The sequence below is a fragment of the Cibotium barometz genome, chromosome 30 (assembly GCF_041138505.1).
Source record: "Cibotium barometz isolate CiBa-2024 chromosome 30, ASM4113850v1, whole genome shotgun sequence".
Classification (NCBI taxonomy): Eukaryota; Viridiplantae; Streptophyta; class Polypodiopsida; order Cyatheales; family Cibotiaceae; genus Cibotium; species Cibotium barometz.
In genome coordinates this window covers 6,849,262-6,863,515 of record NC_141075.1, presented here as the reverse complement: position 1 = coordinate 6,863,515, position 14,254 = coordinate 6,849,262, and the positions used below count along the sequence as shown (strand labels likewise).

Below are 14,254 nucleotides of genomic sequence, written 5' to 3'. Positions count from 1 at the left end.
CCACGAATGGCTACAAGCATACAACCAGGGAAGGAAGCTCAAACAGAATGCCAAAGGGTGTGTCACTCACCGCTTAACTGCTGCCTTGAAGGATTCCCGCATCGCAGCCGTGAAGGAGGAGCCGCCGTCGCCGCTCTACCGCCTCTCCGCCGTCTCGCCGTGCCGCTACACAGTGCGCTCGATCGCTCTCTCACTCTCTCTCTCTCTCTCACACACGCAGGAGAAGGAAAACAAGGAGATAAGGCAAGAGCACTCTTCTATTCACAACACATGAGAATGAGGATTTTAGGGTTACATTTGACTCATATAGGTGACTTGGCCGTTCACACTTGGGCGCCCATACATGGCCGGCCGACCCTAACCCTTATCCTACTGATATCCAAGGTGCGCCTCTCATCGGCGATCACCCAATCCCTTCATCCTTAACATATGGTGCCGACAAGCCCGGCCCATGACTCAGAATATTTAAATTAATGACGTAAAATATAGTACGTCGCCATGTCCGCCATGGGTTAACACTTGGTCTCGTTAACGAAGCTGGGGCAACTCAGCCTAGGAGGCTTGCCCACTCTGGAGCCATGGGGGCTAGACTTATACAATAGTTTGTATTTCACTGAGACTTTTGATGCCAACATGCATGCCGAGGAAGTCTTGGACAATGAAGGCCATCCACAAAAGGTACACCTCAACGTGGAGCTTATTAGAGATGCCTTGCAGCTCCCCAACATGGACCAGCCCTATGTTAGGCTAACAAGCTCCCCCAAGCTGACCAGGGACACATACAGGGGTAACACAAACAAAGACGGGGTGGAGTGGGTGAACATTATCCAGGAAGATTTGATTATGCCAGCCCGAGCCCTGCAATTTCTTCTCACCACACGCTAGACATACAGATTCAGCAGGTGTAGCATGACTACCCTGGCCCGCGTACACCAAGGACATATGGTCAACTCGGAAGAGTACTTACATAGAGAACTTCATGTAGTATGTTCTAACCTGAGGGAAAGCTGGCAGCAACCACTTTATTGACCAAGGTGCTTTTATCATGTAGTCAGTGGGAGGAGTTACCTCATGTGCCATTAACTGAGTGACCCAGACATGGTGCTGATATCTATGCCCCCGCCCAAAGTCCTCTCCCCACTCCCCACTAGCTAAGAGGCACCACCCAGAACTTAAGGGCAAGCAGCAGGTACCCCACCGCACAGTGCAGGGCCTACACAAGAGGAGCTGGTAGAGCTGAGGAAGCAAGAAGAAAGGCTGAGGAGCAGGAGCAACAAAAACATGATTTTTTCTCGTAAAACCTTTTCAAAACCCCGCCCCTAGAGCACTTTATAGATTTCTCTCCTCATTTCATAGAGGCTGGACCCTCCTCCCCCTCATGCATCTCATCAAAATACACTAGACACCCTCTGCTGGGGCACGGTAAGGTAGTTTCAGATCTAGCCAGGCATACACAGAGAGTGTGCATGTAGCCCATGGAGATGTGCCCAATTTTGCACTAGGCCTTTCACACATGGCCAGGGAGTTAATCACTCAGATGACGGATTGTATCTACCATCAACAGGGAGTGGCCGCCAGTTGCACAATAAGAGATGTTGCTGGCCAAGGCGTAGGAGAGGTAGATCTTTGAAGACCTCAACCAGGTCAACCTACTTAACCTCTAGCTGCAAAATAAGATCGATGAAAAGGAGCAGCAGCTTGGGCATGCCATCGCTAGGATCACATAACTCTAGCAGAGCAGCTCCAAGAGGCCCATGAAGCAGCTGCTTAGAGGGCCCACTACAAACTCTCTGTATAGTAGAGACCCTTTCTTGAGACTCCCAAGATCTAGCACATGCTGCAGAGAAGGCCCTTGCACAAACAAAGCTTGATTTCTAGAGATACAGAGAGATCTCGGAAGATACCATCCACGAGATGGAGGAGCACCTAGGAGACACTGAAGCTAGAGCTGCTGCACACCCACCCCACCACCCACTCCCTCTGCTCCCTCCTCCAATGCCATGGATCGGAAGGTCGATGCCCTTATGTGGATACAACGACAGAGTTGCCAGAACTTGCCCTCCCCCCATAGAGCCCCCTCCAACTCATCGAACTCCATTACAGGAGCATCAGGCTCAACCTACTCCAACACAATGTATTTTTGGATGAGCCACTCTCCTGCCAGACCTACACCTATCTCCTCACCAAGTTCTTTGTCGCCAGCATCACCCTCATCCCCTACTTTTACTTCCAAGGCCTCATATTGTTCACCCACCCCCATGACTTCGAGGAGCTGTCTCCCCACCCTCTCCAAGCCACGCTGATTAACTGCTGGAGTCACCTCCTTCGCTTTGGCTTTTCCTCCGACCCCGCTGATGTTATTGACCTATTTGTGTCGGAAGGTCTTTGTCCATACCCCTACCCCTCCCAGAGGACGACCGATGCCTTGGAACATCTACATGGTAGGGGATGGCACCTCATCCATGAAGCCTACCTCTTGCTCTGCCTTCCCCCTTATTTAGCGGGGCTGGCCTCTCATGATACTTTACTACATATGTCACGAGAAAATGGAGGTCATGGTAGCCACGGGAATATGCCAGTTTGATAACTCCCACTTCACATTCCCAATGGACTGCACTTTCGAGGAAGCGGCAGCTGAAGCATTATTCTGATCCCATGGACCAACTAACTCCACATAAGATACTCATGCCCCCAACGGCCATGATGGAGGCGACGACGGCCACGGTAGCCTCCCACCTCCACCCCCACCATCCTCATCTCCCCCACATCCCCCTCCACCCCTAGCTCCTCTCACCCAAGCACCAGCACTCAACCCCCACCACCCCCACACCCAAATGGTGCATCCGCCGTACCCCTCTTCCCTCCTTGTCATTGTAGTTGGGAATCCACACTGCATTCCGTGACATCCCGTCCGCCTCAACCAAGCCCCAACCCTCTTTGACGCCCACCTCCACGGGAGCCTCCACATCGACAACCCTTCCACCCTCATCATCACTGACACATCAATGCTCCCACACCCAACCCTCAAAGAAGGTGAGATTTCATCGCCGCCGCCACTAGAGCGTGAGGCAGTCGACCCTCCACTTAACCCTCTCAACTGGCAGGACCCCCCTCGACCGCACGATGGAGTTTGAGTAGGCGATTGCTATCCTACTTGTTCCGACAGCTCCAAAAAATGCCATCACCCACATAATAGACCGCATGGACATCAATGTCCTACGTCCATACCTTAAGGAGGCCAAACATCGACAATGGCGGCGAGACCATCCACCCAGAGAGAACGGAGGATACCACCAGCCAACTGCTCGCCCCATCACTTCGAACTCATGGGTGAGCAACCGGCCTGAAGGCACCCTTTTGTGCTCAAACCCTTTATCTGGGAAACCTATTGCAAGGCGCCCCGAGCACTCTGCATCAACTCAGGCGTGGAGTCTATTCCACGAGGAGTAGAAGAAGAACTCGAAGTTGTAATTCAATTTTTTGTGGTTCGCTCCTATGTCGGTGCAGCAGCCCTGTGTACTAAAGACACAACAATCAAGCGCTTCAACGAGTTCATCTGCCGCTATAATCAAGTCCCAGACCCAGTCGTGATCATGACGATCAAATTTTTCCACTTGATCATAATGTTGTTGGAGTCCTTTCCAAATTGGGACCATTACCATGAAGGGCTTGGCCAACGCTCAAGCAGATTTTTGGATATATGAGCGCATAATGTGGATGCCTGTCTGGAGACTACAAACTTTTGAAGACATGATGGAGACGATACTTTGGACACCAGCTACAGAGTCTTCCATCGAGCCCCCCCTACTCTAACCTTGCACCGCAACTTCATCCGCACCTATTCGATCTACTGCAGATAGATCCGGCCAGAGCTCCGAGGACGGACCAAAATTAGGGAGGGGGGTATGTTAACCACTATGGTTAACATTACTTTTGCAAGTGTGGTGATGCTTATTGTACTCATCTTTTGTAAACACGCTAAGCGCTTAATGTAAAAGAGACATGGGATGACCGAGAGCTTATGGCTTGTGTAATGCCGCCGGTGATAAGGAATAGTTGTACATAGAGCTAGGAACACTAGTTTTGGGCCCCCAATTGTAAATGGGCGGCTGACCATTGTAACTATGAGCTCTTGTATATAAGACATTTATGAAATATGAAAAGGGACAATCCCATTAGTCTCATTTGAGATTTTCCTCTTCACTCTCTCTCTCTCTCTCTCTCTCTCTCTCTCTCTCTCTCTCTCTCTCTCATTTGAGCTTGTGGATGTATGCGTGCTTGTTTTTGCTTGCTTGCATGCTAGATTGTTGGTGTGTGCATTTGATGACATTACAATTGTGATCAACAGCAGCGAATAAAAGTTTGTCTTGTGGGAGCAACAGAGGTATGAGTGAAGCTTTCTGGACCAACAGATTCAAGTTCATCAGAAGGGGGTCAGTGGGTGGTGATGGCAAATAGGAGGGGGGCAAGGGGGTAGCCTTGCCTCACAAACCTTTTTAGCTGGAACTTACCTGAAGCATACACAACTTACCTAAAGCATACACATTAACTTGAACTATAGCACAAGAATTTGAGAACAATGTCTTGACCATACTGCAAAACATCTGTCCAAAGCCCATCTTTTCTAGCACTGCCAGTATAAACCCCAACTCACCCTAACATAAGCCTTCTCAAAGTCCATATTGATCATTGCATACATAATCATCCTCCTGTTTTTTCAGCAGCCTAGTCTATTATTACTAATATGGCATTCAAAATAGCTTCATGGATACACCTACCATGCACAAACCCATACTGCCTCGGATGAATTTTATGGCTAACCAAAGTTCTGATTCTGAGGGCAAAAGCTTTGGCCATGACCTTATATTCTGTACTCAACATTGTCAAGGGTCTGCAATTCCTTACTTCCATTTTAACCACCCTTATGGATGAGCTTAATGACACCTATGTTAACTACTTCGAGCATTGCCATGTACCCATTGCAAGCATTTAGTAAGTTTTATAAGTCTTGGGCAACATAACTACTCATTGTTTGCAGCACCTCAGCCTAGATGCCATTACAACTAGGTGCTTTCTCTCTTTTAAGAGTACTAATCACATACTCTATCTCATTAATTGAGAAAGAAATGACAAGCATCATTCTCTTCTCCTCTAAGATGGAGTTTTCCACATGGAGTTATCCACAGGGTCCAAAAACGTTTGGAGTTTACTTTCATACTCATCTCCTACTAGGAGGGCTGCCCACTATACTTGAGAGACTATTGAGGGCTGCCCTCTGAGATGGAGTTATCCACAGGGTCCAAAAACGTTTGGAGTTTACTTTCATACTCATCTCCTACTAGGAGGGCTGCCCACTATACTTGACAAAGGCCTCTTTAATCTCCTCTTCAGAAGTTATCAGCCTACCATCAAAAGTTCCGACTCTGCTGCTATGAAATCCAATTCCTTCTTAGTTCTTAATGCTCTAAAGAAGATCTTACTGGGAGTATCACCAACCTTGAGCCAATTTGTACCTTGGCTGCCTTAGCCTTTTGGGACTTAGTTCCTTTTATGTACTCCTCTAGTTCCTTCATAATCTGCATCATTATACAATCTTGCTTGTTCTCATTACAAATTTGTCTAAAACATTTTAGTGCATACCACATTGCCCTTATAGGCAACCACAATGTTAAGAATGTAATCTCTCCACTACTCTGATTCAACCATAGCTTGGAAGCCTCCTTTACCAACAAAATAAAACCTAGCCAACCTAGCTTTGGTTCCATACATCGCTTGGAACCACTTGAAAAACACCTCTTCAGGTGGCTTCCCATAAAGTAGAGGAAAAACCCACAAGTGAGGGCTTTGTGCATGTCAAATAGGGTCTTCCCCAAAGAAAGCTCTTTGCCAGTTTTAAGAACTTTTTTACCTTCTATAAGCTTGGAAGCCATCCTACCCACCTCTTGGTAAACTTCCTTCTAAAGCAAAGCCTTGACATTATTTGTTATGCCTCCCTGGGCTCCAGTGTTAGCATACGACTGCTTATTCCTGCCTTCCAAGTCGACTATGAAGAAACAACTGTCATCCACTACCACGTGTCTTTTTTTCGGGGGCCTTGCCCTACCATCTTCGCTCATGTTGTCCTCCACTGCAAGAGGGTACCTGTGCTAACCCTAAAGCCTGCAAAACCGCGTCATGTTTTTTCCCGCTCTCGCTTTACGCTCTCAATTTCCTAAATGGAGCACTTACTTACATGTTACTTTCTAGAGGTACTTGCCACCTCTCTTTAGCTGCGTTGGTAGCTTAAAATTACTATAATAACCTTGCCTTTAAGGAGAAGTACGTAAAAAAATCTATCTTTAGTTGATGAAGGTACATGCCCCCCCCCCCCCCACACACACACACACATTGTATTGTATTTATAGCATGCTTAATAAATTATATAATGTATTTTAAAAGTGTAATTCAACAATTAAGACTAAATAATAATGACAAAGAAAATATGTTTTGTGAACTTTTTTGGTGCTTGATATAATTTAATATTATGTGTTTGAGAGTATTTCATTAGGAGATTTTTTTTTTGAGATGACATAATTACACAGAAATGATGTTTTTATAGAAGCCTATAACAGCCATAAACTAGTGCTACGGCTCACCACTAACCAAATAAAATGGCTTACCAAAGCATAAGACAACACTAGTCGGGTCCCAACTGAGTTAGTGTAGTGGTCAAGCTTGTGACTTGTAACCTCTAGGTTATGAGTTCAAGTCCCACTAGGCTCTCTCATGTTATAAAGGGACACCTATGCTCGCTTGATGTGTTTGGTTGCTTGGGCTCTTGCCCCTTGAACACTCGAGTGACTCCTCCTCCTCGGGTAGTGGATCACCCGAGATAGGAGGATCCATACGAGACCCCTCCGCTGTTCCAGCGCTCGACTCATCGCAATGATCATGGGGGGTGCCTAATTCGTGGCTCTTGCCCGATGGTACGTGGCCCTTGTCTGACCATGATTGGCTAATTATTGAAAGGGGAAATCGGCTCCACCCACTTGAGTGGGCCTCGGGTGTGTACGGAAAAAAAAAAGACAACACTAGTCGGTTACTCGTGTGCTCCGCACATTTTTTCAGCTTTCTAAAATTCAAATTTTACCCTAAGTTTCCCCAACGTCCTCAAACCTCCTCCTCCTCTTCCTAAACCTCCAAATTTATACCACGTGGCAGCTTTGTGAAACTCTTCCTTAAGATAATACTAGTTGGGAACCCATGCTTCGCACATCTTTTGAGGCTTCTAAAATCAAATTCTACCCAAACTTCCTCCTTCCCTTCCCGAACCTCCAAATTATTGTCACGTGGCAGCTTTGTGAAACTCTTCCTTAAGATAATATAGAGAAGAGAAGAGATATATACAAAATCCTTAAGATAATATAGAGAAGAGAAGAGAAGAATTTCTCTATAAGGGATAGTCTTTTGTTGAAGAGAGAAAAAAATTATAATACTAAAACTGAGAATTACTTATTAGTACTTTATGGCCTACAAATGAAAGGTCAGTTTCAAATCACTGGCGGGAAAATGTATTTTGAACTTTGCATTCATTTTACTAACCTCATCCGCTCCCTGTCCCTGTCCCTGTCCCTGTCCCTCTTCTCTCTGTCTCCCCAGCCATGGCGGCCTCCCTTACTCCAAACGCCATTATTGCCCTCAACAGTGGAGAGGTCGACCTGCATCCCCTAGTGCAAGTCTTGGATGTCAGGCAGATAGGCACTGGCCAGAGCGTACAAGAACGGTATCGCCTTGTCCTCTCCGATGGCAACTATGTGCAGCAAGCAATGCTCGCCACTCAGCTCAACGAGCATGTCAAGTCCGGCGAGGTCCAGAAAGGATCCATCGTGAAGCTCGTCGAATACATCTGCAACACTGTTCAACAACGCAAGTAAGTCAAGATATCTGCAAACCCCAGGTTTTTTTCGTCTATGCCCGATTTCTGTGCTTTCTAGCCTTGCTCTTAGGTTTTTTTTTTCTCTGCCCTAGTATTTCTTTCCTTTTCGGCTTGCAATTAGGGTTTTGTTTTCTTGCGGCTTGCAAATGTATTTCTAAGGGTCTCCGGCATAATGCCATGATGACATCATCAAGGGACGCTATAGTGTTGTGCTTGTCAGGCTTGCTTTTAGGTTTTGTTTTCTGCTCCAGCTCTGTGCTTTTCAGGGATTGCAACAACTAGGTCCTATGTTTTCTGACCCTTGCTTTTTGTTTTCTAATGACCTTAGTTTTCATTATGTACCTGAAACGGATTATGTACTGTGCTTCAAAGCTTTATGTAATTCACAATATCTTAAGTTTTTGAGAAAGAATGGAGTGCCTGGCCTGTCATTACGATTGCCCGTTGTCATGAAGTATGACCTCTTCTCAAGCCTTTGAAGCAAGAATCCAAGCAGTCAGCAAAGCAAAAGCTTGCCATTTGTTGAAGAAAAAATGGCATTGTTTGGCCTCTGTTTGATATCATCATTTCAAGTGTTCAGCACAGATCAAAAAATTGGTTTTCCCGTTTGACATGATATAGTTATCACTAAACTACTTGTAGAATGACTTCTGAGGCAATGTCGGGTTTTGCATGCAGAATCATTATAGTGCTCAATATGGAGGTTGTGGCTTCAGTTTCTGAAATAATTGGAGATCCAAAGCAAGTGATAACCAATGATCAAACATTGAATGCTGCCACCTCAAAAGGTGGTGTTCAGCAACATCAGAGACCTACTATGCAAGCACCTGCAGTGGCACTCCAACCTCAACAACAGGCTCAGGCATATGGTAGCATGTCCAATGGTGGATACAATTCTGGGCAAGGGGCAGGGGTTCAGCAGATGAGGATGTATGCAAAAGAAGGTGCTGTTCCTTCATATGCTTCTCCTGCTTCAAAGTCTGCTCAGCCTGCTGGCTACCAAGGACATGGAGATAGCTCTCTAGGAGGAAGTGCTGAGGTGGCGGCGGGTGGAGTTGGAGCGCATTTAAATCTTCAAGCAAGTTCATATGGAAGACCAGTAGTGGCTCCCTCTTCTTATCAGCCTGCCCCTCTCTACTCCAACCGAGGCCCTGTTGCAAAGAATGAGGCGCCTGCCAGAATTGTGCCTATTGCAGCTTTGAACCCTTACCAAGGTAGATGGACCATAAAAGCTAGGGTTACCACAAAAGGAGAGCTGCGCAGATTCCACAATGCAAAGGGGGAAGGCAAGGTCTTCAGCTTTGATCTACTGGATGCAGATGGCGGTGAGATCCGTGTCACATGTTTCAACAATGTTGCGGACCAGTTCCATGAACGTATTGAACTAGGCAATGTGTATATGGTATCAAAAGGATCCCTTAAACCTGCACAGAGGAGCTTCAATCATCTGAAGAATGACTGGGAGATCTTTTTGGAAAATTCTTCAACTGTAGAGCAATGCTCTGATGAAGATGGTTCAATACCACAGCAACAGTTTGATTTCAGGCCAATAAGTGAGATTGAAAACATGGAAGGGAATGCTATGGTAGATGTAGTTGGAGTTGTTGTGACAATCAACCCTTCCACTACGATCATGAGAAAGACTGGGACAGAGGTTCAGAAAAGAAGCCTTCAGCTTCGTGATACTTCTGGTTGCAGTGTTGAGCACACTATGTGGGGAGCCTTTTGCAACAATGAAGGCCAGAAGCTGCAGGACTTGTGTGATTCTGGCCATTTTCCTGTTCTGGCAGTTAAGGGAGGCCGTGTGTCTGATTTTGGTGGCAAAAGCGTTGGCACAGTCTCCTCCAGTCAGTTACTTATCAATCCTAACCTCCCGCAAGCTCTTGAAGTAAAGGAGTGGTTTGAAAAAGTTGGTAAAAACACATTACCGCAGTCTATCTCTAAAGAAGGTGGCCATGGGCCTCGCATTGACATGCGAAAAACTGTCTCTCAAATTAAGGATGAAGGACTTGGACGATCTGAAAAGCCTGATTGGATTGCTTTGAGGGCCACTATCTCTTTTATTAAGACTGATAACTTCTGCTACACTGCTTGCCCTCTTCCAGTGGGTGATCGCCAGTGCAATAAAAAGGTAATCAATAATGGTGATGGGACATGGAGATGTGATCGTTGTGATAAAGCTCTTGCAGAATGTGATTACAGGTATCTCCTATCTGTTCAGGTCCAAGATCACACAGGAGTCACTTGGATAACAGCTTTCCAAGAGGCAGGAGAGGAGATCATTGGTGTATCAGCAAAGGAATTTTACATGTGGAAACAGGATGAGAGTCCCAAGTATGGGGAGTTAATACAGAAGCTGCTTTTCTCCCAGTACGTGTTTAAACTCAAAGTGAAAGAGGAAAATTATAATGATGAGTTGCGTCTGAAATGCACGGCTGTGAAGTCAGAAAAACTTGACTATGCAGCAGAAAGCAAAGTTCTGATTGACATGATAGGGAAAGTCTCAAGAGGGGAGCCAATCAGTGGACCTACTTTAACTCTTTCGGGAACGGCAAAGTCAGGCTACCATAATGCTTCTGGTGGCTCTAATTTTGGGGGGAGTGGGCAGCTGGGGCCTCCTGGAAATGCAAGCTCAGTTTTTGGAGGAGGATATGCTAATGGGGCCTCTAATAATTATGCAAATGGTTCTTGCTTCAAATGTGGAGGGGGTCATTATGCAAAAGATTGCCCTAATGAAAGGGCCATAAACAATGGTAATTTTGGTGGAGGATTTAATGCTGGTAACTCGATCGAAAGTACGAGCGCTTGCTTCAAATGTGGCCAAGGTGGACATTGGGCTAGGGATTGCCCTGGTCAAGGTGCTAGTGGAGGTTTTGGCAGGGAATCCAGCTATGGAGGCTACGGTGGGAATTCAGGGTATGGTAGAGGATTCTGAAATGCACATCTGATTCTACATAGTAATACCTTGTGGGCTTTAGACCCCAACACCTCTTATATTTTATTTGATTCAAGCAGTGGTCCTGTTGAAATGGTTGTAAATACTTAGGCTGCATGTAACTGTATCATAGGTTTTGCATAAAGATCATTTTTGTTGGAGACGATTTCTGATGCCTTCTCAGATAGAGAAGCACATATCCACAAAAAACATTTCATGGAAATTTGTAGAGTTCTCTGTGACTGGTAATATGAATAATTATCTATCTTTCTGCTCAAGGTCCCATAGAAGGCATTTTTTATATTCATTCTCTTTATAACAAAGTGCACGTACAAGTTTCGTTTTTTATATTCATTCTCTTAATAACAAAGTGCATGTACTAGTTTTTCAAATGCTTAGTCTCGAATGTCATGATATAAGAGGTGGAAGTTAAGAGTATGCAAATAAGTGATTGGAGAGTGGTTCTGCACAGTGGAAGTGGAGATGCTGGCTACAGCACAGTGGGACGAAGAAGGAAGTAAACTACTGACTGATCTTCAATTTCTTGGTGGTTCAGGATAGATTACCAACCCTGTGGACGGATTAAGTGGAGGCTCCAAGCTGGATATGTCTACAATTCATTGATCATCTAGTTAAATGCTAAGTATCAATCCAATCCCACTAACCTGTGAATAGGGCAACCCCCATACATTCGCCATTGTTCTCAGTAATGGGAACTTGATCTTCGTCATACAATCGTCTTCTGATGAGGATGCTGCAGATTCTTACATGTTGATGTTAGCTTGCTAGAATTTCTTCATTTGTCAGCTTTGTCAGAATTTCTTCCAAATTCCTACGATGTTGACGCATTAAAAGATGCGTTAAAGCCTTGTCCCCTCGGGGCGATGAGGAGGTTGTTCCACGTGAGGATTTGGAGTACGCATTCTAGCTTGTCAGACCATCATAACATAGTAAGACTCCATTAATTTCATTAGACTTGCTGCTGTGATAATGGAGTAATGAGTATTAAAGGAAGGTTGAGATGTTGTAGGGGAGGTGTCGTTAGAAACTTTAAGAATTTTTACTTAAGGTGTTAACTTACTTTGAATAGTCACTGTCATTGTATATTTTTATAGGTATAATAAGTTATGATGTGACTTATAAACTCATTATTACTTATGAGACGTGGACTTGTAAGAATCATACTTATCATTACTTTTTTTTATGCATATCTTAGTCACTTTCAGATGTGGACTTGTAAGAATCATACTTATCATTACTTTTTTTTATGCATATCTTAGTCACTTTCATTCATTTTTTGATCCTCCCAAAATTCAAAATTTAAATTTAAAACTTTTGATTTGTTTCTTTTTCCTTCTTCTTCCTCTCCTCCTTCTTTCCTCCACTTGCTGTTCCTCCTCCATGCCTCTCATGCATGCTCTCACTCCACAACTCTACCTTTGCCTCTCCTCTCATCCACATCACCCACATCACTCACTAAGGCTTTTTCTCATGCGCTTTTCTTTCACGTAATTTGCACTCACCAAGGCAGGATAATGCACACTCACCAAGGTAGGATAATCCATGAATTCTAATGTAAGTGCCATGTTGGGTGGCAGTATGTTGAAGATTCCATGTCTATCTCGGATGTAACATCCTTTTACAATGAGTTCAATAACATTTACTTGAACTTGGTGATGGTTCAACGAGCAATGATCAAGTATTACGAATTGACATAGGATAAATGCAACGGAATAGTTGTATTTGCCATCAAGTTGGATGAATGTCAAGTGGTCAAGGGTGTTGAAATATGGTGCCCGTCATGTCATGTATGGGATATATGTATGTGGGAGCAAGGTAGATGAAGCCTAGAATAATATGAAATAGGAATGTATGAAGGCTAAGGTTATTTGGGTATATGAATGGATGAATGTAAGGAGTCAATGGTCAAAAAGTAGGCACATGGAAAGTACAAGGGTGCATAAGGCATGTGGGCATTTATAAACACATGGATGGCACAAGAGTGTGGATGAGAGCTCTATGAGAGCTATAAATGGATGTATCAAGCCTATTTTCTTAATGCAAAAATGTGAGCATGTGATTAGCCTTAATCTATACCTTGTTTATCTTCATTAAGTGTCAACATATTATGCTCTAAGCATGTTTTCCTCTATCTTTCATCCATTATAGCTTTTATTTCCTCATGTTCATGCACTCAAATCCATCTCATTTAACATGGTATCTCAGAGACAAGGTATCCTAATTTCACCTCTAACACACTATACATTAGCAAGTGTTAACACACTCATTACTGTTAATAACAATTATTAGCAACATTATCTTCTTATTTCACTTGGTTGAAAATAGTTGGTTGGTTGGTTGAAAGTAGTTGGTTGTTTGAGAGGTTGGCATTGCCAACACACTTCACCATTGCCTACAAGCCTCTACAAGTATCTTCACGACTCTAGGACGCACTCGTAAACCTGGTGGAATTGAGACAATTTAGTCGGAATTGTGTAGAGGAGCTACTGCATGTGGTGGTTCACATTTTGGAAAAAATCGCAAATTCGCAACTGTTGAGAGATCCGTCAATTCCATCAACACTCCAGGGTTTTCACAAGCATGCTGAACACGCTGATGATATTGGATCTGCAAATGGCTTAACAGAAGTTGAGATCTAGGCTGCATTCTCTTCTCATTAAGGTTGTATTAAGCTCACTAATCCTTAAAGAGAAGTTGATTAATCCCCAATATCAATAGCTCAAGATTACCTTCATCTAGTGCTTTTTTATTCCCTAAATGTGATTGGTTCAATTTTATGCATAACTCTTTAAATTGCTTGCTCAAAATTTGCATTCACCTTTTTCGGTTTACCACGAGATTAGTGTAATTAATGAGTGATGAGTGACCAAGCTAAGCCAAATCTCATCTCAAATCTTTGTAAGGGAGTAGACAGTACTGAGATATCACTATAAATCTCAGCATGACCCTCCTCATTGCATCATGCCTAATTAAATCTCAATATATAAGTTTAGCGGTGAAGGGTTTCATACATGGCAAACAAAGGTCATGTATTTACTCATGCAAAAGGAACTTTGGGGTGATAAATGGAGATGAGCTTGATGAAGGGAGTGATGATAAAGTCAAAGCATGGATAAAAAAGGATAGAAAAGCCATGGCCATCATTGGGTTAAGTCTTGGGGATAACATCATTCATCATATCAGTAAAAACAAGGAGCATACCAAAGAAGCCTAGGATGAATTAGAGAAAGTTTTTAGGGTAAGGGCATAAAATTCGGAGATAAATCTCAAAATTCAGTTCTATGGGCTGAATATGGAGTTAAAAGACTCTTTTGTGGATCATGTAGGACAAATGAAGAATATTATGATGCAGCTTGCAGGTATTAAAACTCCAGTGAATGAAA

The 14,254-nt window shown here is 44.1% G+C and overlaps 1 protein-coding gene across 1 annotated transcript; it reads left to right on the top strand.

The window, feature by feature from the left end:
* The first annotated feature begins 7,616 nt into the window (after positions 1-7,616).
* On the top strand, positions 7,617-11,011 carry LOC147621105 (replication protein A 70 kDa DNA-binding subunit A-like). The gene is made up of 2 exons (XM_086823830.1): positions 7,617-7,909; positions 8,594-11,011. The coding sequence occupies exons 1-2, from the start codon at positions 7,641-7,643 to the stop codon at positions 10,848-10,850; spliced, it is 2,526 nt and encodes an 841-aa protein (XP_086679956.1). The 5' UTR covers positions 7,617-7,640; the 3' UTR covers positions 10,851-11,011.
* Positions 11,012-14,254: the final 3,243 nt, after the last annotated feature.